At 42.4% G+C, this 27572-nt stretch overlaps 1 protein-coding gene across 1 annotated transcript; it reads left to right on the forward strand.

Annotated features, from left to right (window-relative positions):
- Positions 1-3293: 3293 nt before the first annotated feature.
- LOC146208444 (cytochrome P450 3A4-like) lies at positions 3294-15304 on the forward strand. Its single transcript, XM_084587277.1, has 4 exons — positions 3294-3473; positions 8909-9098; positions 12715-12926; positions 14231-15304. The coding sequence occupies exons 1-4, from the start codon at positions 3294-3296 to the stop codon at positions 15173-15175; spliced, it is 1527 nt and encodes a 508-aa protein (XP_084443403.1). The 3' UTR covers positions 15176-15304.
- The last annotated feature ends 12268 nt before the right edge of the window (positions 15305-27572 follow it).

Genomic DNA, 27572 nt, shown 5'->3' on the forward strand with positions numbered 1-27572 from the left:
CTTAATATCTCGAAAACGAATAATTGTTCATCTACACTGCACCGAAATGAGCGGCATCATTTTTAGCTACTACGGCTAACTTTCCCCGGAGATTGCACTAAAAAAAAAAAAAAAAAAAAAAAAAAAAAAAGAAAAAAAAAAAAAAAAAAAAACCTATGATTTCCGCAGTATTCATTCTTGTTTTAGACTGAAGTTCTCGCAGTAAGCAAGATGTGCAGCACGGAACTTGAACAGCGACACAACAAAAGCACGAGGGCAATGCCCAAGACGGGCCAACCTTAAGCACTCAGACTTGTTTACGGTTTCGTCCGAGGATACAGATTGTCAACGCAGCTGCCATGACCGCTTTTCTACGCCCCCTCTCTGCTTTCGTTTGCTCTAGGCCCCCGGCGCTTTTATTATTACGTGCAGCACAGATATCATTGTTTTCAGCGTCCATTGGAAAGCGTATTGTGTTGAGCCGTATCGCCGGTTCGAGGGCGAGCAGAAAATTGTAGCTCAAAGATTTGTCTCAACAATATATAGAGTGCTAAGACTTCGCGCGTTTCGTGTCTCATCTCAGTGCACCGCGACAGAGGCTCCTTTTCGGAAAGTAGCGTAGCTATAGGCGTGCACGGCAGTGTGTACGGTTCGTTGATTCTCGTTTGGCGCTAATTGAACGCTCGTTTGTTTTAAACATTTCGGAGGAACATATTTTATTAGGACACAAGTTATGTCTGGCGCAGCCGCACGAGGCGTTAATAATTCAGGATTTTTATATAGTACGAATAATTATTATAAATTAAATTAGCGTTAATATCTACAACGTGCGAATGACCCATGTAATACGTTATCGTTAGTCAGAGTGAAAGCGTGCCTAGATATGTGTTACGAAGGTGGTTATAAATTAAAATATTGAACGTGAATTGATCGGAGCACTCATCTTGTTGCTTGGAAGTGAGCACAATGCACTTTTTAGATATTTTGCTCTTAAGCCTGAGGTGTGTGCCGATGCCTTCAATTGCACGTTTTCTCGACATTTGTTGAGTGCGCTTTGTCGAATGTGTCCTCTCACCCTCGCAATAATATGCAGGAGAAACTAGTAAAATTCTATAAATACTGCTTACGCTGGTGCATGCCAGTATTAATATATTAATTAACATATTACCCAGCAGAAGGCCGGGTAATATGCTGAAATATTTTTGCTATACTTTTCGGTACAGCACAGCTTGCTTGTGTAGCAAGAGTTAATCATGTGACAAAGCTTTAAAAGGTTATCGGAGGCAGAGAAACAGACGGCCGCATAGTCAAATGAGCCCACCCTCTTGTGGCTGTGCGGAATCCCTAATAAGTATGAAAGAAGAGTGACTTTTTAAATTAAAATATATATATATATATATATATATATATATATATATATATATATATATATATATATATATATATATATATATATATATATTTCATTTCAATGGCTTCACAGCGGACTGAGCTAAATATATCTTAATGGTTTACTCTAATACATATATAGTAAAGCATAAGGGGGGAATCCTGCTGCCCTGATGAGCTATAGCTTATTGCGAAACATGTCATGCACTGCATGCCTGTATGATTTTCAAGATTTTTCCAGGGAGTTAAAGAAACTAAGTTGAGAAGTTTAGACAGAACAGACGGGAATGGCGTGGAAGGTTTCTGGCTCCTTGGCTTTGCAAGCCTGTCACGAGATGTTTGTAAAGGTGCCAAAAATGAGAGGTATATGCACCGCCATCATCGGTCGTATATATACCTGTGTACACTTCGGTTAAGACAGGTGAGGATTTTTTGTAGCTCTATCAGGCGCATTTGTCAGTATAATTAATTTTGTTATTATATCAAGGTGCTATTGCAAGCAAAAGTAAGAGACTTTTGCAAGCGCGTGCCGCCATCATGCAGAACTGCATGCGTGCGCCATATCTGACGAAGCACTCGATGTCAAGCCGGGCGCACTCTGTGAACTGATTTGTCAGGTTGCGGACTACGCCATTATCGACACCAGAAGTACTTCTAAAGCTGGTGCAGCTTTACACAACCTAGGCACGCGCTGGCAGTGGTCTCTTACATTTGTTTGCGAAACAAAAAAGTGTCAATAAAAGCAGGAAAGTTATTACACTGTGTTCATATCAGCATTGAAAAAGGCATTGTATTCTAAGGCAATGAAGCAAATATTTAAATTAGGATTTACACCTTTAAGCAATAAAGCAAAATATAGTGTCTTGATTTTAATATTTATTTTTCTGGTGCAAAACATATGTCCAAACTTTAAAGCCTTGCTTACCACAGTAAGGAAGCTTTCCTTGCTTTTATGACACCATCAGTCCCTTTGAATAAATCTTTACTGAGGGGTCCACAATGAAGGTTTCTTTTTTTGGCGTTGCTAGGACTAACGCAGCTCAGGCCTTCCGCCAGTCGTAACCCTGGACCAAAGCTTCTGCTTACTGCGGCTTCGCATATGCTGGAAAGTGCATTCAGTTGTCCCCTGTCGGTGGAATGCAGCGAGACACGAGCCGAGGGTTAATTTAGACAGGAGATAACAGATATCTTTAATATCCTTATGTTATGTTAAATTCGGAACGGCGACCGAAGGAACTGAAACTTCCAGATTGTGGGCCATAGAACAAGTTGCACCGCAGTGAAGCGTTAGACCATCTGCGTTGCTTTAAGCAGCGAGGACGGTCCTTGTGTTTTTATACACAAGGACCGTTTTGTAGTTCGCCTTGATTGAAATACTTGTTACACGACCGGGTTCAAACCCGCGACCACGTACGTGTTCAGAGGCTGAATGTCAAAGCAGTTAAGCCACCACGACGAGCAGTACATCAACTCGCCAGCTGCCAAAGGAAAGTGAATCGAACAAGGAAATAAAAGTTAACTGACTTTCCGAACAATTCTGAACGTCTGAACAATTTATCCGGCGAAAAATGAGAGTTTTTGCCTGTAAACACGACTCATACTCCTTGTCAAGCCCTATAGAGCCGTTTTAAAAGTTTGCCGTTGAAATGCATTGAAAAGAAAAAAAGAAAACAAACTGAGAGAGCATTTTCATGCTCGATACAGGTGTGTAAAGAGGTGTTTTCGGGTGAACTGCACTTTGACATTGTTTTTGTAGAATCTAACCCTACCGCACCTATTTGCACTCATTCTTGTTTTCCTACCCATGAATTCCTACTCCCGTTTACGGCTATATATAGAATACGATAAGAAGGCCCGTGTGGACGAGCTAGATCGATTCCCACTTGGAATTTTGCAGGCTACATGCGAGTGAGAGGTTACTCGCCATGGAAGGTGGTGAGTGGGGCCCGCTGACAGCATTACTCTGTATCGTGGTGCCCCTGTGCATTGTGTGGGTACTTCGAAGAAAGCACCAGCAAAGGCTGTTCAAGAGATATGGAATACCTGGCCCAGAACCCAGTCTTTTCTTGGGGAACTGGAAGGAGCTGAAGCAAGACCGCCTCAAGGTGAAGAACTCTTGGCTTTTGCGCTGTATGCAAAAAAAAAATCTTATAACAAAGTGAGTTGATAAGCAAGTATACTTTTAATAGACTACAGAAGGTGTGATGGGCTACGCTACGCCGACTCACGTTATGCTGGTTTCCGATGAATTTTTGTTCGGACGGCATAGAAATTAGTGTGGAGATGTAGCATGTCGATGCTAACGTCTCAAATTGACATACGGGCTATAAGGACATCGTTGTATAGGGCTCTATAATGACCTTAATGCCAGGAATTCTTTAACGTGCGCTGAAATCACGCAGTACACGTGTTTAAAGCTAGAGCCATGGAACCTCCGCGTCGGATCAAGAAAGGCGAAAAATGAAAACGGCTACTGAGGTACGCAGGCGAGAGGTCTAGCGTTTGTTGTGGAGTCATGAAGGGCTTAACAAAACAATCTCCTGGCGCCGAACTTAATGCTCGGGAAGATATTTAGAGTGCCGTGTTTCTTTAATCTATCATACCAGTTTGTGAAGCAGTCCTTTTTTGTTCCTTGAGTCTCAAAACGCGGTATTTTCTCTGCGTAAATTTAATATGAGCCTTAAATATTTATTCAAATGCTATGATAATGTATTCGACAAATGACTTGAGATAGGCGTACATTTCCACAAGCGTCAGGGTAACTTACACAAATATGAAACAAAACATTGAATAAAACAATTACCGGAGCATTAGTCCAATAAGTTTCATAATCTTTACCGCCATTTTTTTCACCTTGTATTCTCCGAGCCTGGGAAAGCCTCAGCAGCATAAATATCATCACTAGCGTCATTTCTTGACATAGGGTTCGAAAAATTAAACAATGATTTTGCATAATGCCGAATTGAACAAATAAAACCAAAAAGATCACCAGCGATATCTATATGGTGTTATGCTTTTGCCATGTTTTGAGGCCTTAAAGAATTGCTCTTGGTAATTTGCTAAAATTGAAGTCCTATGAAAGCATGCGCCGATGTAGATTCTGAGTATGCAGATTTCGAGGTAGGCCAGGAGTCTTGGAGCAGGTCATTAGGCATTGTGAAATTGGGAATTTACAAAAGCACCATCAAATTTTGTGTTCAACTGCTCAGCGTGGAATTTTGTTTTGATAATTTCAGTGGCGGAAGAGTACTATGTGAGAGTAAAAAAAAATAGTAATGAATGTAATCTAATGTTACCATCAGGCACGATGCCAGATGACCATTAGCTTCAGTTGTAGGCGCTGAGATTACTAGTTCATGTTGGCCATGCTTTCTGTGCACAGGCACCATCTTACAACGCACCGTTATATTTGGTACTTCCCATAGTTCCTAACTGCCAACACACAGACCTAGGTTTCTTTCCCCACCACGTGTTCTCATACTCACCATGGACAGACCGAAGCTGCTTTACAAAGATATCATACGCCAGAACAATTTACTCTTCGCATAAGAGCTTCCATGAAAAGCCTAAAACTACACACTTTCTGCCATCGTCTTCAGAGCATCAGTGCCGCGGACAGCTGGGCATATTTTCGGCTCATTGCAATCAGATTACTCCAAAATTTACAAATTTGGATCTGGCTCACTTATTGTTTTCTAGGAAAACATAACAATGTCTTATTACCAATGGCCAGAAAATGGCAATGTTATATTGGATACGTCCTAATATTGAGTGTTTTGTGACAGGGAATATACCTTTGCTCCCAGGAATTATCAGTAGACGGTCATTATAAATTATTTTTAGGACAAGTGATTTTCTCAGTCGCACAAACATGTACACCACACCAGCCGCCGATAACCCCTGCGCCAGCAAACTTATTAACCTTAAACGTCCATCTAATATCCTAGGAACAGAGGAAAGCTTTTCTTCCTAAGTCGATGCTTATCTGGCAGAGCCAGCCTTTCAAATCTGAAAACATCATTTAATTCTCTGTTACTGTCGAAAATACCGTTACCTTGATGCTGATCCATTTTACTGCAGTCTTTTCATGCATTCCAGAACTCAAAAGTTATCACAAAGCCAGTAGAAGTTCAGGGCGCTATGCCAGTGAAATCATTAGTTTCTCTGTCTATCTTTCTTTAAAGAAAAACCGATGAGCTTAACTTGAGAGACGGACAGAGAGAAAAAGGAGGCCCATAAAAGCGCTTGCATGCATTGGGAATGTGTTTGGGAGCGAACGCCAGAAAGGGAACGGTGTATTAAGCAGAAACGTTATTAGGCAGTCGTTGAAGCTGTAGAACAAAGCGGAATGCGCAAACGTTTTAGAAGTAATGCAGAAGTGCATTTTCTTGCCAGTGGACAGTTAAAAAGATCAGTGCCTCATAGAAACGAGAATGGTTAAGCAAAGTTTGCGAATTGAGCGAATCTCCTTCAAATAAGCGAATAAACGAAGGATTCAATGCGAAGTTTATTCTTATTGACACACACCAGAGTTTCCGTTCCATTCATGCTAACTTCTCGCTCGTCAGCTTGAATTTCACGTTCAAAGAGAACGTGTTGTATGCTTTCAATTGAACAACAGTTGCCACAGTGGTCTGCTATAATGGCCTATACGATATCAGGAGTAGTTTCTAAACAATGCATTCAGCTGAAGACGCATCTAGGCAAATTTCAAGTAGCGGTAGAATTTAATTATGAGCATAGTGTTTAAGTATGGCTCAATGTAACAAGGAGATGCATAGTGACGTGGCATGGTTCAGAATGAATTGTGTACTTCCTAGGGGTATATTTTATCGTTTGGGAGCATCCAGTTTCGGTAACAGAATCCATCTCAGCTCGTGGTTATGGTTGCTTCCCTCAAAACAAAGTGGCGCATAGCCTCAAGCGGAGCTAGCCATAATCAAGCGATGACTTGGAGTCTATTTTCAAAATGGAATGTTTAGTAAGAGGGAAATAAAATAAAAATACCTTGAATTCAGGAATAGCGATTACAGAAGGCAGAAAATGATCGCCATGAGCTAAACATAGAAGCTGATGTAAGGAAAATAGCCGAAAAATTATGTAGCTAGGTATTTCAAGGAGGATATCTTCAATATCATGGCATAAATTTGCGTCGCCCTGTCTAAGCATAGGTTTACCAAGTGATAGACCGGACGCGCTGAAACTATTTACTGATTAAGAATTTCAAGCATCCACCAGTGGAGATAACGAGGGGTTTTTTTCTGGATATTTGGTTTAACACTACTTAAAAGTGAACAGCACAAACACAGGAAAAAGAGAGGAACGAAAAACTAAACTAGACCGTATACTTAACGGCTTAAGCGAAAAACACCGGTAAGCATCTTCTGTGAAAAAATTACGGATTTGGTCAATAGCCAAACAACGCCGGTTCTAGATACGTGTACACTAATCTGAACCCATTCTAGAGGATAAACTCGTCATTTCATCCCAAACTTAAAGAATTACCATGCCCTCAAAAAAGTTTTTACTTAATCAATCCCATTTCATTCCCTTCAGTGCGCAAAAACGGGCCAGCAGCCAAGAAAAAAGTAGTCCAAGGAGGGGAAATGCTCGGGGCTCTTCCTCAACAACCACAGAGACGCACCCCCTGACGTATCCCGTTGCTGTAACAATCGATCATTTGCACATATCGGTTACTCAGCTACTCCCCAAGGTTGTTTTCCAGCCAAAGTAACTCGTCCCCAGACGACATTCTCGCATTCTTCGTGTACTTCTTCGTGTAAGTAGCGGTAGAATTTCTAGATCTGTTAGGAAAGCTTCTGCATAAATTCAGTCGATTGAACACATCTACAGACTCGTAGTGTGAGACGAGTCCGAATGAAGCAGCTCGATGCTGTCAGTACAGTTGCGAGCGCTGTTGTCTACCTTCCTTTGTTTTGGGCCCTGTATGCTTTGACTAGCCACAATTAGGCCTTGCGTCTTTGGAGATTTCAGGTTTCTATTTGTCAAGCGCTAATGTTGAGCGAGCATTCTGAATACTGCGCGATTGCAACAGAAATGAGTACGCTGGTAGGGCTGATGACAGCCTTTATACGTATGCTTGTGTATTGTACAATCAGCAATAAATAGCGATTGCTCAACAGACAACAAAATACCTGCCTATTTGCTCCTATAATATTTTGTGGTGTTGTTAATTTTTGCCCGATAATCGTCGCATTTTGCCGTTTTCCCCATGCGACTGGCTGAAAAACACCGCCATCCGCTGAATGTTCAAAAAATAAGTCCCAGAATATACACGGCCTACTTACCACTAATGTTTATTCGAAAAAAGCACACACATCATGTAGTCTCGAGGAAACTGCCAGCTGAGTCAGCGTTAGAGGTGCTGCAAAGGTCCGGGTAAAAGCGACAAAATGCTTAAGGCTATAAACGTTTCAACAAGGAAAGATCCCTGTGTGGAGAGTAACATGAGAAAATGAAAACAAAAAGATACAGATTAAGAATGAATAACAGGCATGCCGTTGAATGCAGTTAAATAAAGAAAGGAGAATTTATGTAAAGGGGTAAGAAGGTGTTCACATGGAGATATATGATTACTCTCTCAGACAGGCAGTTTTTTTTTTTTTTATAATAGGTTGCACGCGTCGCCACGGCTTTGAAAAAGGTACACTTATCATCCGTGTGCGGCTTTCGTGTTATCTTTTCAAAATCTTCCTCTTGTCGAAGGCTGGTACACAAAAGCCTTTCCTACAGTGAATGGGCAGGTTGTTTAATGCGCCAGTATTGAACGACGTTGACTAAGCTGAAAGCTTGCCTGGAGACCACTTAATCAGTGTACTTCTATCGAATAAACTCCAGATGTAAGCCAGCGCCTGTGCTGTTCGTTGCTCTCCTTGTCCTGATCGTACGCCGTTCCCATTTAAGCACCACGGACCTCTGCGAGTGACTTCATCCTCCCTTTAGTTCTCCATAATTTAAATTCTGTCTAATGTTATGCGAAGGTGCTCATTTGAGGTCGGTGGGCAAAGGAGGCTTGCGGATAGCTTTCCTAATAGGTTTGAAGGGCTCTGTAGGGTGTCTTTGTTTATACTTATCAAAGAAGTAATTGCTCATTTACCTTCTTCTTACATCTAATATATCTAGCTTCTAACATAAGAGAGTATATGTCTGGAACTAGATTTTCATGGCACTTTGTACATCATTATCCTAAGGACAGCGTTGTGCGTCAGGAAATGTGCATTTTGAGCTGAAATAAGCTGTAGGCTGCAGACCACGTTTAGGACATAGGGGAGGTAGTGAACACTGCATAACATAAAAACAAAATGAGTTAAGAAATAACATAAAAACAAAAGGAGTTAAGAAAAAATGACGTGGTATTTGCATGGTTTTAAATATTTTAACGGTGCTAATAAGACGGACGTCGCCTGGTCTGTGTGGATGCCTTTTTTTGTTTCTTAAATAATAACAAAGTGATTTTATGAGTCTTTCTCAAAGCACAGAGGTAAAAAATCAATTCATTTGTTTTTATGTTATCATGCAGGTAATGAACGAGTGGATCCGGGAGTATGGAAACGTTTTCGGCTTCTACGAAGGCGAGCTTCCAAAAGTCGTCATAAGCGATCTGGACACCATCAAGGAATGCTTCGTGAAAGAGGCACGCATTTTCCATGATCGAATGCCCTTGATAATTAACGTGGAACCCATTACAAGCAGTCTCCTCGCACTGAAAGGTACCTTTCCCCAAAGCAGTTTCTTTTAAGGTCTCAACAAAGGTAGCCACAAAACACGGCAATATTTGTGAGAAATAATGAGCTCACAATACAAATAATCCTCCACAAAATTTGTCTGCAAAAGGTGTGCACAGGAAGTGCATACAGAAAGTGCCTGCCGTACCCACACAATTGGTTTTCTCGACCCCTGAAATATTATATAACCAAATCTGATGTCCAAACTGAGCCGATTGTGGCCAATTCAATGACGACCTCCAAATGTGTGTGGGTGAGCCCCAAAATGGGGTGGCCTTCTGATCCACTAAAATTTGACCGTCATCACAATTGGACCAAATGTTATCTAACGTAATTCAACCCGGTGAGATCAGTGGTAACCTTCAAACCTGTGTGAGCCAAACACACAATTACCCCCCCCCCCCCCTCCCACCCCACTTGGAACTCCGAAATTTGACTTCGTTCGAATATTACCAAAATCTGCATGCGATCTCATTTCAGTATTGCCAACTCAGTGGTGACTTTCAAACTTAAGTGCGCCACACCACTAGATATGACCCCTTGACCCTTAACATTTGACTTCTTCAGTTAAAAATGTGATCAAAATTGATGTGCAACTGAGTGTGAGTAAGCACAATTCAGCGGTGGCTTCTAAATATAAGGAGGCCACTGGCAAACTTTAGCACGCTTGCGCATTCCGCACTCGTTGGAGTCTAGTGCACTTAGAATTCTTACTTATTCTCGTTTCAAGAAATGACTGCCTCTTCGGTATTACAGGCCGAGCAGCGCACGTCTGTAGTGTGTGACGTAAATAAGCTTCAGAAGGATGGGTTATTCAAACTATTTTACCTGCGGCTGTTTTCTTTCTGCATAAAAAGCATTTTAGTCTACATGGCTTCTCACCAATAAAGCACATCACGAAACAAACCTAGCATCATGGCTATAGTGCGGGCTTTTTGATAAGCATCATGGTTGTAATATTCTTTCTTTGCTTAGGGAAATGGTAATGTATCATAAAAAATAGTTTTCTACGAATTTAAGAATAGTGCGAATAAAGGCACCAGTGGCAGCGTTAGAGAGTGCTTTGAGGCTGTTTTATCTTTATTTTTTGGCACGGCTCCTTTTAATGGGAAATACATACTGCGCAGAAACTTCATATGGGTAACAACAAATGGTAACTAACATATACTAACTAAACACCACTGGGCTATACGTAGGCAGCAGGGAAGTACAGTTTTTCGAAGCCTCAAGCTATTCCTTTGTAAAAATATAGAACGTCTGCAGATTAGGGTTGCGCTTGAAATGAACCTTTTATGGAGCGACAACTGCCTGCTCCCATAGAGAGTGTGGCATTATTTGCTTATCGCACTAAGTCATTAAATACATCAGTGTTTTCCAAACATTCATTACTGCTACCATCATGTCATCAATATTCCTTGTGTATTTTTTTACATTCCTTATATTCAACTGACTTCAAATACACATGTAAAGGTTTTGGAATACGTTGTGTAAGATGTTGGATAAGATGTTCGTGGCTAGGCCTGTGTTTTTGCAACCGAAGGGGCAGTTTTATTCGGGCTATATTCGAAGCCTGCGGACTCAGAAGGCAGCCAAAGCACTAGGTGTCATGTAGTATATGCACTATGTATAGGTAAGCAAAGCAGGTAAACAATACATTTATGGAGACTTAGAAATTGACATACAAAACTAAAACTGTCTTATAAGCTCTTGGGAACAAACAAAAAGCAGTAAGGTAAAGTAAAGGGAGTGAAAAAGCTGATTTCCGATAACTTATCAGCGCTATCAAATCGTTATTTGGGAAACCTGTATGGTAAAACAATTCGCTGAGATATACCTATTTAAAAACATCATTACCGCCTACTTGAGGAAAGCAATTTGCATGAAGAGTACATCTGTTCCATTAGGACTAACGCTAAGCTATATAAGTGGAAATTTTAGACTATGTCTTAATACGCGGAACAGTTTGCAAAAGTGTTCAGGTTTATATAATTCTGGCAACTAGCTAATGCCCCAACCAACCGACACCAGACCGAGCAGACAAAATTGCATCACTACTGTAATATATTTACAGCACTCGTAGCGTAAATGCGCCGTCTTTCTGTCCTTCAGGTCATTGCAGGTAAAAGTCGGACAAACTCGGACAAGTGAACAAAATTGACTTTTTGAAAGGGCCCAAATAGACGTTCACAATAACAATTAACCAATTTGTGCCGGGTTTTTTTTTACAGGGTCTAAATTTTTTATTAAAAGCGAACTTCTTTCAGATGCATTTTTGGTCTGAGGCTGTATAAAGGGCATCAAGTAACAGGCACACTGATTTAAATTATTTCGCTAATTATAATATACATAAAATAAATTTTAGCTGTTATTTGAGGTATTATGTTGTAATTTGCAGGATTGGAGCTTGTCCTCGAAGCAGCAACGCCGAGGAAAAATTTTCTTAAATATATTTGCAGCTCGTGCTAAGAGGCGCACAAATGTCAGCCTGATAAATGGCTTCACACCGTAGCACAGCGACAGTGGACACTGCCGGCGTAGATCGCGGCGTCACGGCTCCTTCAAAGCAGGATTGGGACTGAAATGGCATTGCACATAGGGTAATAACGGGACAGCGATCCGCGCGGCCACAGTCGAAGGGCAATTGGCAACAAACCGTCGCGTGCCCGTTAGGATTTGTGTGGCAAACCTCTGGATTGAGCGACCTACTTCACATGCGCTCGCTGCACCTTCGTTACAGTGTGAAGACACCTATCATTGTGGGAACTGTGAAAACCTGCAACATTTTTTTTTAAATTTTTTCTTGGCTAAACTATTTCGAGGAAGAGCTCCAATTCTGCACATACAAAAAAAGAAATGGCTGCAGATTTGCTTCGGTTATTCCTATTGTGAAGCGATAGCTAAGGCGTGCATCTGTGCTGCTCGTCGCTCACGCCGTCCAGCCTCCCCGTGGCGGCGTTTCACAAGACGCTTCTCACGTTGTTTCGGCGTTTCCGCTGCTCTTTTAGCTTTAGCCTGTTCCGTTCTCTTCCGCAAACTTTCAGCTCGCAATACAATGCCCTCTGGATTGCCACATGTAACCAACCACAATAGTAACAAGTGCGGCTGCTCAATTGCTCTTACTATGAGTCCATAGCGCGGCTCCGGCCAAGGCGCGCGGGGCGCCTTTATGTATACTCGAGATTGATGTCAGTGATTATGCGTCTCGCCACATAGCTGCTCACGCCCTATGCTCTTTCCCACGCCAGTTGACCTTTGACCTTGACTTCAGCTTTACCTTTGGTGGAAATAAAGCTACCCAAACTGATTGTGGCTTAAGTTTCAATTTGACCTCAAAGCTGTTTCAAGGTCATCGGAAGCACACGGCGACCTTGGCTTTACTTCTCGTAGTGAAGCTATCGCTTAAAAATTATTTACGTAGTTAATAATTACCGTAATAATTAAAGCAGTCTATCTGTACCCACTCTGGCCTATAATGTAGCCTCGGCTTTCCTTATTTATCTATATTTATACTAATAACTACAAAGAACACCCTGTACAGTGTTCGACAATTCGATGTGGCTGACTGTGCGCCAGCCCTACATAACTGCTCCCATTCTGGCAGGTGACGAGTGGAAGAGAGTGCGCAGCGTGCTCAACCCGAGCTTCAGCAGCGTCAAAATGAAGCTCATGTGGCACGTGATGAGCGCCTGCGGTGACACATTGGCAGAAGTCATCTCTCAACACATCTCTACTGGTAGTGGAATCGTTGATGTCACTAGGCTTTCCCAGGCACTTTCCATGGACGTCATCACCAAGTGTGCTCTCGCGTGGCAGGTGAGGTTTCAATTTACAAATGAAATAAACTTGAATAAGCAGAAAAAGGTCTGAGTTTACATAAACCGCAGCCACCTGTCTCTCCGTCACAAAAAAACAAAAGAGCTATTCCGTCTCAAAGCTTGAATTATAAAGTTATTTTATGCATATGTGCATGAGTATCTTTTATAAAGTGCGTCATGTGTGAAATACAAAGATTGTGGATAGCCTAAATGCGGGCAAGTTGGTAACACTATCTTTTGAGGCAGAAAACCGCACAACTGGTTGGCCGTCTGCTATCCGTCTCGGCTAAAGGAAACCAATTGTTTAAATTAGACGAAATGTCCTAGCCCCATGAAACAATCTGAGCCCTGTAGAGGAATTGAATTTCCCATGCGGACTATTTTCCCTACTGAGTTAAATAGTAAAGAAAAATAACTAGCGTTTCAATTAGTTGCTTCAGGAAAAAAATGTTAATGTATAAGTTTTAGGTCGTATTCAAAATACCGCCGATAAATGTTAGCACAGAGTTAGCGTTTACATAAAACAGGTTTGTTATCAGTCTCAAAAGATTGAGCATGCAATAAAAGTATCATGGCCCTAAGATTGTGCCTTAAATATGGTTAGCACTGTTCTTGATAAGTAACGTGACTGGCTTTTCTATGTCATAAGCTCTATAAATTGACACCTGTCCCCGTGTGCCGGTATTAATTTCGGGAACGGAAGTGCTAGAAGTTTCTATATACATAATGCCAGATACAGCATACTGTCCATAGAATAATTAGAGATAAGAGCATTCTTGAACAGCATGTACGACATCCGTGAAAACTTAGAGCGCGAGAATAATATTGTTTAGGCCATGTTGAGGTGCTGCGTATCACCAATATATGAAACATCTTAAGACGAAAGGAAGTTGCATCATTCCCCCCGCCCCCCCCCCCCCCCCAAAAAAAAAAAAAAATCGTCGGCATTTCCGTTGGAGCTACAACAGCCTCACTCTATGCCCCAACTGCATGCCCTTTAGATTTTTGGCTCTGCAAATGTGGTACTATATTTAAGGAATGTTATCTTACTGGCGCCGCCATGCTGCGAGCTCGGGAGACTGGCACGCGCTCGTCTTCTTCGCTCTCGCTGCTCACCCGTCAGTCGGTTCCATGCCTTATCTTGCCGGTGCTTTTGCTTAGTTGAGAGTAAACCTACTTAACCAGTGTCACTTGCTTCTGTGACAATATGTACGGCTGTTACCAGGGGATGCATCGGGAATATCTTGGAATTCGTAGTTGTTGACTGGACTACGCTTTACTCACACGCTAACTCGATTCCAGGTTGACTGCCAGCGGAACTCTAACGACCCCATCCTAAAGCGCCTGCGGAGTATCTTTCTTGATGTGGACCAAGACATGATGGCATCTGCCGTGGCGCTTCCTTTCCTCCGAAAGATCTACGCTTGGACTTTTCCTTTCCTCAGTTACGGAAAACTTTTCACTCTGATCACGGACAATCTTCGCAAGGTCATCAGTGCTCGCACCCAAGACACCCAAGGGAAACCGCGAAGCACAGCAGATATTCTTCAGTTAATGCTGGACGCAAAACAAGAAGCCGCTAGCCAGATCGATGATAAACCGGGAATAACAGAGCGACACTTGGTGGCAAACTGCTTCGTTTTCCTGGCCGGAGGCTTCGAGACTACTGCCACGACGCTCGCGTTCGTACTTTACGAGTTGGCTAGGCACCCAGAAGAACAGGAAAGGGTATACGAAGAAGTTTCCCTGATGACAGCAAGCTCTGGGAAGCTGAGTTACGACGACATTCAAAAGCTCAAAAGATTAGATATGGTGATTAGCGAATGCTTGAGACTCTACCCTCCCATAGTCTTGTTCACGGCTAGGGTCTGCTCGAAGGACACAAAGTTAGGAGGTTACACTGTGCCGACGGGTGCGCACGTTATTCTGCCGACGTGGCACGTACATCGAAGGCCAGACTTGTGGCCGGAGCCGCACCGGTTCCTGCCGGAGCGATTCATAACTGACAGAGATCAAGCGGAGCGGAGACACATGGCTGCCTATGTTCCGTTCGGCCTTGGACCTCGAGAGTGCATCGGCCGACGGTTCGCTCTTCTCGAGTTAAAAACAGTTCTCGCGACACTGATCAGCCAGTACGTTTTCAGCACGTGTGAGGAGACGGAGGAACCTTTGGAGCTAACTGTGCCAACTGTCACTGTGAATCCGGTGACGAACATAAAGCTGCGGGTAGACCGAAGAGAAGTCTAGTAATGAAGGATTTGTGGCTCGCTGGCGCTGCGTCGAAACATAAATCGCTTAATCGCAGTACGGCCATCTCAAAATACTAACAAAGGTAGGTCTTCATCTCCATGAAAAAAAAAAAAAAAAAAAAAAAAACGTACTTCGCACTCTTAAATTGAAAACGATTATAGCGTGTCACACTGACTACGAAATTAACAAATGGTGACCTAAATAATGAACTAGTCGGCCTAGCTGATTCTATTTGTCGGAAATCGTGAAGGGAAGTTGTGTCTTTACACTCTTACCCATTGGAACATTGCTGATTATTCTTTCGCGATCAGACGAGTACATACATCGCAAACACTAGTTGAAAAGACGCAAATCAGTGAAGGAGAAGCAAACAGTACAGAGGTTGGACTAACAACTAAAATTCCTTGATGACTTAAGAGGACTCGCATAAAAATGCGCACGGACATACCTGTAACAGTGAAAGGGTGAAAATCGCATTCCGCGCCGTGTAGAAAAAAAAAAATACGACGCGCAGGTTGAGAGGCAGTTGTTGTGCCCCACCTTAGCTCTTGCACGTGATGGAGTAAGCAAGTGTCAGTTCCTGCTGCGGGCAAACGCGAAGCTCACCACGACAGCAAATTATATTTTGCGTTCCTCGAAGTAAGGTTAAGCAAAACGGTATTACCTCCCGTCTCTCGAATTACCGCACGTAGAAGAAAGTAGAGCGCTTAAACATCATGGTTATAAAAGGTTTTAATGCTTCAAATTTTACCTTTGGGGTTGGAGGAAGGCGAAAAGAAGCTCTCAAATAACACTCCCATAGACCCTATTCACCACCAGGTTTAGCAGGCGGCGGTTGTGGCAACTCTGTATTGCGGAGACGCCATAACAATGGGCGGTTTGAAACTAAAAAGCGTCTACCAGCGTCCTCCTTGCTGCGCGTTGCTCATTTGTTGGATACTTGACACGCCGTTAGGAACGCCGTCCAACCAGAGGTAGGATTTCACCGACGCCGTAACTGATTCGCCGTAGGCCCTCTCTCTCCCTTTCTTTCTCCCTCTCTCATGCTGCCTTATGCGTTGCATGGTTGCCAAGAAGGCTGCAATGACGTCACGTGAATAAGCTCTATAGGGGGTGTTTCAAGGGCTTGTTTTAGCTGAAAACAACATGTAGAGTCGACTCCTGTATTTCATTTTATGAACTTTTCTGACATATTAAGACTGCATTTTTATTGAGAAAAGCTTGTTAATTTGTGTAATAAGAACGATAGTTATTCATACAAAGCCCAGACAGGCAGTTGCTATAATGAGCGCCTCCGTTAGCACTTTAAATACTTAGAAGAAATGCAACTTGTAATCAGGTTTCGCAGGGTCTGCCTAGCGAAATTAAATCAGAAGATGGAGCCTTAGTCTTTCATGCAGCCTTCCGTCAGGTTTTGAAGGATGTGTTGATGTGTTAAACAAACCTGAAGAAGAATAGTTGAGGCGTGCTATATTTATAAAGAAAATGGCACGCGTACAGCAAAGCTGCCCGTCAATCTTCAGCAGAATTGATTCGCTTTTTTAAACACTTTTTAGAGCAACGTTGATTGTAGTTTGATGTCCGCCTTTTCACTGTGTGGTTCATGTGTGCCTGCTTTTCCGCGCGAGCTTACTTTCGCCTCTTTCAACTAAATTTCGGTTTGCCCAGCCTCTTTCCACTTTCTTCTCGTTTTCTGTGTTACGTTTTCTCAGTGATTTTTAAGATGAATCAATCCTGACGCACCCAGTGGTCAGCGTTACTGTAGTAGTTAATGCATATCAGAGCATAATCCGTAGACTTTTATGAGTCTGATGTAGCTACCAACACTGATCACTCATCATTTTTTAACGCCCTTGAAAGCGTGCTATATTAACAGATGCTTTCTCGTTGTAAAAACAATATTCATTCTCTATGTTTTTTGCATATAGCTTGTCAACTACGAAACAGTGCCTTTCTTGTTATGTTGGTTTATTTATTAGCAAAGTGTTCTTGGATATTTTTTGTTTTTTAATAACACTTGATGTTGACTGCCGGGAAGTATGTCTGACAGATCGTTAGTTTGAAAATTTCAGATTTCAGTCGGCTTCTTCCATATTTATGTAATGCCAACTGAAGGCATTTGGGGTACGTAAACAAATAGATAAAATTTATATTTATCCTGCGATGAAGCGCTCTGAATAAAAAGAAGCAAAAATTTTCGCTTTAAAGTTCTGGATGCCTTGAAAACAAAATCGAACACTCTTTGTGTTTAAAACTCACGCCCTCTAGAAATCCGGAAAAAAAAGGGTTGCATAGCTAGAGGTACTGTCGGGTCCTTTAAACGGGTGCGGTTTCTGATTACTGCATCTATTTAAAGTGCGCAACAGTACTACAATACACTTTAGTAAAACACTTCTGAAGGAAGAGTTATAGTGACGGAAAGGGTAGGATTTTATTTACAGTGGACTGATGTGAACACAGGGGAACAAAAGCAGGGATGCAGCGAAGCTGCACTGCACACTGGACCGATCACATTGCATGGCTTGGATGGTTCAGCGTCACGACACGGTCCATTAAAGACACGGCATGCATAACGCTCGCACACGGCCTCTAAGCTTTTACAACGTGGCATGACTAATATAAGTTAAACAAATCCTAACTTGCCGCAGAATTCCGAACTCTATGCTTCATATGGAACCCTTTACAACGTGATCTGATGATCCGTATCACGAGCAGAAAAATGAAACTTTGTCTTCGTTTATCAGTGTCAGTACTCTTTTCGAAACGTTGGCTAGTGGAGCGCGGTTTCCGTTTAAACCGCGTTCACAGAGTTGTCACAAAGTTTCACTCAACGCCTGATGCATATAGTCTTGTGGAGATCACTGTTGCGTCTCTTGGCAGCTATCTTTCCACTTTTGGGAACGTGGTCCCCAACGTTTGCAAATGTGCATTCGCATATGTAAGTATAAGTAGCAACTGGTCATGAAACCATGACTCGTGTCTGAATTGGTTCTTCGATTGCCTTGCGATTCAGCAGTAAAACTTAACTACACATATATAATTCAGTTAGGTAAAAGTACCATTCTGACACCCGCACTTTACGACTGCATAAATAACGTGATACTCGGATGCATTGTTGGTGCATTTCGAATGTATTTCTTGGAATTTGAAGACCTGTTCAGCAGAAGCTGAAATCAAGTCGATGGCATTCTACTAAGAAAGCGGCCTCTTAGAGGTGGACGAGCACTTGTACTCTAGAGTACTGTTGCGATTCAGGTCCGGGTTGTCAAGGCTCAGTGTCCACGAGATTAGACTAACAAAACGCGTCTTTATACATTATTTTCATTGCACTGTCCCGAACGACATCGGCACAGGGGCCGAAAGCTGCTGACTAGACGCGACTGTTATCACACAGCTAGGGCCAAGAAGATTCGCCGCGTGCAAAGTGAGAGCTTTTCGTCAGTGGAGCTTCTCATTTTTGCACTCTTCGGTTCTTCGGCTGACAAAAAAGCTGGCTGGAAACGTTTTTTTTTTTCGGTGCTCTTGAAAGCAGATATTATAATTACCTGATATACTGTGGCCAATGCGCGTCGATCCAGGTCGTGAAAATGAGCCGCGGACATTGTTTTCAAAGCGCGTATGTTGGCAGGCGCTTTGACATAAAAACAAAAAAAAAATCAATGCGGAATCACTCTTCGAAGACGATAGGCGAGCGATTGCGCATAAAGAACCATTAAGGCACTGTCCTGCTGCCTGTGTAAAGGAAGGGTGCACTTTTAATTATTTATTTATTTCAAAATACTAAATATACTAAAAATATAGAACGAATTTCCGATCGAGGTAAAAGTAGCCAGAAATTTTAAAATTACTTGGAAACTTTATTTCAAGTCGAATCAAATTTTTTCTGATACTCTTGTCTTGTGACTTATTGACACATTCTTTCTCAATGCATTCTGTGTATTGTTTTCGTATTTCTGTATTCTATAGTATTATGCATTCTTTTTATTCTTAGCGTCTCCTATATTCTTTTTGTGTTTGTGGTGCGTATCTTGTAAACGTGTCCTAGTGTGCACATTATGATTGACTTTTTCAGCCTTCGGTGCTCTGCGGCTGAACTACAAATAAAGTTTTGTATTGGACCGGCCACTAGCTTTTATAGCTATCGGTCCAAACAGTGTTCGCGCATATTTCTTGTCATCGCAATAAAGTTCACAATAAAAAAAAAAAAAGGTAGCAGGGCTGCCAGGAGGGGCTTACATAAGTTCACAAAGAACGCAAAGCTAGGAGCTATAATATAAGCACAATCAGGTAAGCTGTTCCATTCTTCTATTCCGTAAGAGAGCAAACAAAATTTGGAATAGTTTCGTCCTGCCATAATATGGCCGCAATCTCGTTTGCATGGTTCAATCTTGGTGGCCGTTATGGCGTTGACAGCAAGTATAATGAAAATGGCAAGTCTACTTTATTGTGGTGCATCAAGTACAAACATTTTAACCAGTCACTCTGTCTACGCACCTGCAGTGGCTCCAACATTGGCTGCATCGTATCAGCCATTAGTTACGGATGAAAGCTTGTGATAATCTGACAATATTGACTGGGTGCAAATGAACCTGGCAGCATGCCGTTGAATGCGCTCCAGTTGTTCAATATTTATGGCATGATATGAATCCAGAACGATGCAGGCGTACTCTGCGACGGGTCGAATCATAGTGCGATAAGCTCCGAGTTCTACGTTAGAAGAGGACCCTTAATTTTTGTGTAAATTGTAAAATTCCTGAATCCTTCTATGCATACGGCATTAATACCAGTATCACGCTTAAGATTGGCAGTATAATGGTTTGGCATAGGTAGTTGATCACGTAGAGTAGCCGGGCCAGGTATTTAATGGATGTGACTGAATATGTGGGTTGATTACCAACTTTGTAAACGTAATCTAAAGAACATTTTTTTGCTGTCAAAGTCATCGATGCTTTCCTTTAAAAGCTGATTATTATTGCCTCAGGTTCACATTAGTCCGTGACTTTACAAAGGTTAGTATTGGATTGTTGGTAGTTGGAAGTATTCTTAACAACGGAATACATTACACAGCCACCAGCAATTAATGCACGTGTACGCAGTGCCCTTCTTTGTCGCGGTTTTGGACATGTTCCCGACAATGGCACAAGACATGCGTACCATGTTATCCTTTAGTTCATGCCGACCGCGGCCAGGGGAGGTAAGTTAGCTGCTGTCCGAGGTCAATGATCTATCTACGTTTTCCGATAAGTGGTACCTAACGACCGGAGCCATTCACCACAAGCCGAGGCACGCCATTCTTGCGGCAGTTTTCTCTCTCCGCGAGATTAGCAGCGAGAAAATGCCTCAAGTCGTTCGATGCAGGAGGAGATATCTTCTTAGTAGAAACCTTCTTCTTGTTTCTACACTTACTCTGCGCAATCCATAGTTTAGTTATCTGTTGGAACGCAGTTTTTAAGCTCCGGAACCAGGATCGCGCATGACAGTACTATTGACGATTCTGTTAATGTTATGGTCTGGCTCAGTTTTGCAATGGCTGCTGTGGTGCCGCTAGGGCGAATCCGAAAGAGTGCTTGTACGTATTGTTGTGTGGTGGGTGCCATAACAGCCGCTCTAACACCAGGGGCCGACAACCATCCATCAAACTCGACCTTTCTTTCCAAGCAGGACGTGAAAGGTGAAAGCGCACCGTAATTTACTGCACATTTTTTTTTATTGGAAGGCGACGGTTGCCAGAACTCGGCAAGAGGAGGCAGCCGCACTCGATTTTTCTGGTCATACCTCGCCTCACCTTATCTCATCTCCTACATTATTAAGTCCTGTAAAAATATCACAGAATAAATCAGTAAAAATTTAATTTGGGAGAATGAAAATTGCACAGGAGCAAACGAACTGAAGAATTATTCACTTCGACCGTGTGCCATGCTGATTGCGTATAGGTTTAGTCCTGTTAAAAACACTCATAGTTGTCAAAAGTAATCGCATTAAAATCGCCTTGTGTAATTTCATTTGAAGACATCAGATCGCTGTCTTTAACACTGAACAGCTATTTTCTAATAGCAGATTGGAAAGACAGGGGAAATATACTATAACGAACCGTATTAGATAAACCTTTCCTGAGGAGTAAACTGCGTCTACTAAAGAAAAAAAGAACGCCACCAAAGTAACAGTCAACAAAAAGTCCGCGGTTGAAACAGCCCTCTGTGCTCTAACGGCTTGACTGCAGAGGACGCAAAGATCGAACAAAGTTAAAGAAAAATCACAAAGTGCTAACCGCAAAGTCATCAATTGACAGCACGGACGTCCATTCCAAGCTGACTTCGGCACGGTTGAAAGCCGACCAATTAAGACATCGTGGACAGCCAGAATCGGTCAGAGAAAGAAACATTAGAGAAGGCAGCCGGAATAACGCAGTTCTGGGAGACATTTTTGTTTCGGCATAAAGAAATTCACAGCTAGAGAACTACATACAACATTAGTTCATAAGTTACACACAATATTTTGCGTTTCAGAAACCGTTAACCTGAATTACTGTATGTCTTTCCAACCCGGGTGGTTAAAATAAAAGCACCCTGAAAAAAAAAAAAAAAGAAAATGCCACCGCTAGGATTTGTGGTCATTCCAGCGTGGGCGTGTTCCGAAGACCATTCGCTCCTTCCTTTTTCTTTTTTGCATGATCAAGTGGCGTTCTCGGTTGTTTTTCGCCCAGCAGAGCGTAACCGCGGAACCGTAAAAACTGGAATAATAAGAACACAAAACAATTGGGCGTAACCAAGGTGTTCTGTTATTGCTCTTTCAGGGACACAACTACGCGACATAACCGGAAAAGGCAAGCTTAATTGCCTGCAGCCGGCGAACATGAAGCGAATCCTTTAGTGCATGTCACAGACTCAGTCATCGGAAAGAGACAAAAGTGAGGTTGCGTGTTCGATTGTTTCAGAACGTAAATGTTTCTCGGAGAGGCGGCCATGATCAAACAAGCAGTGGTCCTCAGTGCCTCCCTGCTATTCACAGGTAAGCGAATGTTCATACCTTAGATGTAGTACTTTCTAGAATATCAATATAAGCTGTCTGGCTCCATTCATTCCGCCACTATACTAAAGACACATAACATTAAGCGGAAACCATTTATAGAGCACATGCTTTCTTCGACATGATCTTACGTGATTTCGTAGGTGTTGGTTGGATACTTGTCACTATCAACTTCACTCATTTTAGAAAGTTCTGAAATATGTTTATAAATCGCTGATTCGGGCTCTATTGAAAATCTCTGCTGTGCAGAAAGGCAAGCGTGTGTCTCCACTGGACCGAATATTGGTGTAATAAATTAAAGATCTATGTCAAGATAGATAGATGGATTTTTTGAAAGGAAAAGGCAGGAAGGTTGGCCGGAATAATTCAAATCTGGCCTGCTACTCTGAACTGGGGAAGGGGAAGGAGAGAAGAAAGAAGATCGTGATGGGTGACGATGTGGGAGAAGGCATATGAAATACTTATCTACAGGCACTGTGCCTGTAGATATGTCAAGAGGTTTTATTGTGCGTCTAGCAATGGCTTTCTGGGGTTTTGCTTTCTTCAACCGTTGGAATGGTAACCAAATAGCACTGTAGCTGAGTTCAAGCGGCAGAAACAGGTTCGGATGACAAAAAAAGAAAGTATCGGTCAAATAGTGTTTTATAAAAGAATAAGACTACAACGGCGCAAACGTGGAAGTGTGCGGTACACGTGAATCACTGACGTTCGTGAGTCGTTCATGTTGTTTTTAGCAGATAAGTGCTCCAAATATACATTCAAAAATCTTTAAATTATTTTACATAGTAGTACATTATGGGTGGTGGAAAAGGCTAGTGTTGACACTGCTGGCATGTTCTCCTTCCAGTTAGGGTATATACGTGATTCTGTGCCCGCACCGGTTCCTACTTAGCCCAATAATGTGTAAATAATCGATGCTGGAGGATTGGCGGGTGTATCAAAGTCGTACATGAAAGAAAAATTCTATAGCTCCATAATATCTATTTTCGCGGCCGCCAGCACTCTGTGTCGGCGTGAAGTCTGCTGCAGCTCCATCGAAGTTAAGTGCAACGGACCGGACCTTTATGCCGAGTAGTTTTGTGAGCTGAGAGTTAAGTGCGGGCAATAAGAAACGAAACTTTAATCACAGATATCTATGGCCTTCATTTCCGTTCCACGCTGAGGACCCCTTAAAATTTTAAGGTAAACTCATGAATGGTTGGTTGGTTGGTTTGTGGGGTTTAACGTCCCAAAGCGACTAAGGCTATGAGAGACGCCGTAGTGGAGGACTCCGGAAATTTCGACCACCTGGGGTTCTTTAACGTGCACTGACATCGCACAGCACACGGACGCCACTCCGTTTCGCCTCCATCGAAACGCAGCCACCGAGGTCGGGTTCGAACCCGGGTACTCCGGCAGAGAGTTGTGTTGCATACATTAGCGCCAGCAGGACGTTTCCTCGAGGAGATAACCGAGAAAAGGCAGTAAGAATCTCTCCTCAGCGTTTTCACTTTCAGCTGTGCTGTTGGTACTTTTTCTGGTTATTTTGCGCTTGTTAACCGGGTGATTCAGTGGTTACATCGCAGCCTCGTGATCAACGGTTGGCGAAAAGTACTAATTTGGACACTTTTCTTTTCTAGTACTTCTAAGCAACGCGCAAGGCCAGTTCTTTGGTGGATTTTTTCCCTGGTGGTCAAGGTGGTGCAACGTAAGTGCCGGAAGGAACATCACCATGTCTGTACCAAATTTCTTGAGTGAGTGAGATTAATCTGTTACGAGTATATGCTTTTGAGGCAGTATTAGAGACAGTTTCGCAGATCTTGACTTGTTCCTTCAAGCTCACGTATCATATAGGTGTACAATAGGGTTTAGCTACAGCTTTGTCGCAAGTGGTGGGGAGAATAAAACCCATAGTCCACTGCCCATAAAGACAGTTGTATTTTCGACCTCTACGAAGGAGACGAAGGAGAGAATCGAACCAAATGAGAAATAAGTTGAGCGACACTCCCTTCGTGATTGATGCATTACAAAAATGAAAATACCTGGAAAGGTATTTTGTAGCGATTACTTATGCTCCATAATATATTGATATGCGGTCTCATACTATATGCGCAGAAGAAATGTACAAAACAGGGACTATTTGACTAAGCCGGCATCTTTTTTAACGCCTTTGTCTTTGACGCAGGGAATATGGTGCCCCTTCGGAACACGTTGCGTCTTCGTTTGGTGCGCACAATTTCCGTGCCCGCCGCTTAGCTACTGTAAGTGGTTGAAATCCCATTGCATGATTCCTTTCAGAGTGCTTAGCGAGTTCTTAAATATCGCAAAATATATTATCAATAATTGTGGTCTAGCTCTCCTAGAATAGGGATATATTGAGACCAATTAAATGCACGAGTGACTAAAATGTTCAAGCCGTAAGCAGTACTCTTCACAAGCACTGTTTTTGTTTAAAAAAAAAAACGAAATTTTCAGAAATACTTGCAGCTCGGCTTTCCTGCTTTCTGAGGAGGATGCTGTAAATAAGTCTGACTTCGGATTCATTTGCATTTGAGAGCTACAAGTTCAAATGTTGGGTATTAAGGTAGTATCAATATGGTTTTCCGTTTTGCCATGGTTCTCGTGTCAAGCTTCCAATTTGAACAGCATGTCCTTTTTGTGCAACCAGTTCACGGAAACTATTTCACCACGTGATCCTTTTTATTTCAGGTGCACCGTTTTTAGGCTTCGGGTAGATCACCAAAAGCCGTTGTGAAATTGCTGCTCTGCCGATTCTTCCAAAAGGTTGTGTTAACGTCACGAACAAGTTGTGTAGAAAGAAACCTTTTTTCACCCCCCATATAAATCGATTCACACAAATAATGGAATAAAACGCTGCAACAAACAATTTCAGTCCTGTCCTTTTCGCTGCTGCTACTGGCCAACCTTTTCAGACAAATGTTCCAATTTATTCTTACCCTAGGTCTGTCACAAGCAGTAGCATATATATTAAATTTTTAAATATTATCCAGCCTATTATTTTTACGCCAATTGATGCTTTTCTAAGCAACTCTGACGTTACTGGTTAAGGAGGAGGAAAACTGTGGTGCTAGCAATTCCCGTTTCTCTTCGAAGCCGAAATGATCTAACTTGTATTCTGAATAAGGCGTCGCTGTTATAGTTATATACTGGTAACTACATGGGGTGCAATAGATGCTCCATGAGCCTTTTAAAAGGTACGAGAGTTAGGAGCTGACAAAGATTTCACCAGCCATTCGGAACAATTCAGTACTAAGAGCGCTGGATTGTGAATATTTGAGAATAAGTGTTGGAGGCTACAGCAGTAATTTGAGATTTGCTGAGGATGAGACCGCCGAAGAATTGACGCGTTTGAATTGTGGTGCTGGCGAAGACTCTTGAGAGTTCCTTGGACTGCCAGAAGATCAAATCAGTCGATATTGTCGACCATAAACCCAGACTGCTCATTGGAGGGTCAAATTCTAAAGTTAAAGCTCAGCTACTTTGGTTATCTGATGAGAAGAGAGGAGTCGCTGGAGAAAAATTTGATGTTGGGAAAGGTTGAGGGTCGCCTGAGAAGGGGTAGGCAGCGAACGCGATGGTTAGATGGCATCCTCGAGGCACTGCAGATGAAGTTACGTGATGTTAGGAAGATAGTGAGAGACCGGAAAGCGTGGCGTGACGTGGTCCATAGCGTCACGAAGAGTCGGACACGACTGAACGACTGAACTGAAGGATGAGATTGCCTTGCTAACCAGCTCAGGTGACAAACTGCAAAGAATGGTTAATGACCTAGACAGGCAAGAGAGAATAATAGGCCTATACATTTGTGTGCAGAAGAATAATGTCCAACAACCACAGAAAGAGCAGCAATTTGCGACGGGTAACTAGGATCTGGAAATGGTAAGTGACTATGTCTACTTAGGACATGTAATAACCGCAGATCCAGACCACGAAAAACAACAAGAGCACTCAGATTGGGCTGAGCGTATTCGGCAAGTTTTATTGCATCATGAATAGTAGTTTACTGATATCTCTCAAGAGAAAAGTATCTAACAGCTGTATCTTACTGGTACCCCTACATGGGACATAAACGTGGAGGCTACCGCAAAGAATTCTACGGAAATTGACTAACCCTAAATGGAGCTATGGAACCGTAAATTGTAGGTGTAACGTTCAGAGGTAGGAAACGTGCCTAAGTGATAAGTTTACAAATGCCGGTCATGATATTCTAATAAAATCAAGAGCACTCTGGAATTTACGGCACAAATGCGAAAGCCAAAGCATTGCTGGCGAGCATAGTGCATGACGTTTTCTCTCAATATCATTACCACACAATGCACCGTAATTATAATTGCTGGCGTCTCTCATAGCCTGAGTCGGTTTGGGACGTTAAATCTTCCAAACCAAACCAAAATATTATCACCGCTAATGTGATCATTGTCATCATCATTACTTGCAGCGTCATTGTCATCGCTACTATCAACCTCACGGTAGAAAAGGAGAATTATAATGTGCGTTTCACGATCCCGGGCGTGGCGCAGTTGGTTAAAGCGCTCCGCTGAGGATTCAAGGAATGGAGGTTCGATTCCCGGTGGAGAGAGGATAATCATTTTTTAATTGACAGCTATAGTGTGACGGAATGAAAGAACGCCGACAGTATGAACCATGAAAGGCTTTTGCCTTATAAAGGCACCTGCACGACATGTAATGACAAAGGAAGATATCCGGTTGCTGCATAACAAAGGGAGATAGGCGTAGTAAAAGAGGGAGCGGAAGGTTAGTCGGGTGGTTGCTTAGTTTGCGCTGTTAAAATGAATGCATTTGGCAACAGACCTGGTAAATTGGAGGGAGGGATACAGGAGAGGCCTGTGCCCTGCAGTGGGTGTAGTGAGGCAGGCAATGATGATGTCGTAACTAGTAACTGCATTAAATCATGGAACAGTAAGACTAGAAAGTGGTGTAGTATGTCGTAACTACAAATTGATGATAATAAATCTTGACTTAGTGCAACTTGAAAAGGGTACATCATGCCGTAACGAAAATAGATGACATCGTTAAGTAATAAGATTAAGTACTACTTGGAAGGTGACAGCGTCATTTGTTACGCTGGAGGCTTACGGGCCTACTCGAACCAGACCTGCAGCAATAGCACGCTTGCCCACCAAAGCAGCAAACCAGCAGTTGACCAAAGCAGCAAACCAGAGCGGGTGTGCGGATCCCACCGGCGATAGGTGGTTCTTTAACTATCTATTCTCCAATCAAGAATTTTTATAATAGTATTATTCACATTGGTCCCTTCCTGATTGATGTCATCTTTTGTGCCTGTGGCTATTGGCTTGCTTCTTGTGTATTTTATAATGAAGATTTTCTACGCATATTTTTTGCTCAT

Source organism: Amblyomma maculatum, chromosome 1 (assembly GCF_055883805.1).
Source record: "Amblyomma maculatum isolate TAMU_Amacu chromosome 1, ASM5588380v1, whole genome shotgun sequence".
NCBI lineage: Eukaryota > Metazoa > Arthropoda > Arachnida > Ixodida > Ixodidae > Amblyomma > Amblyomma maculatum.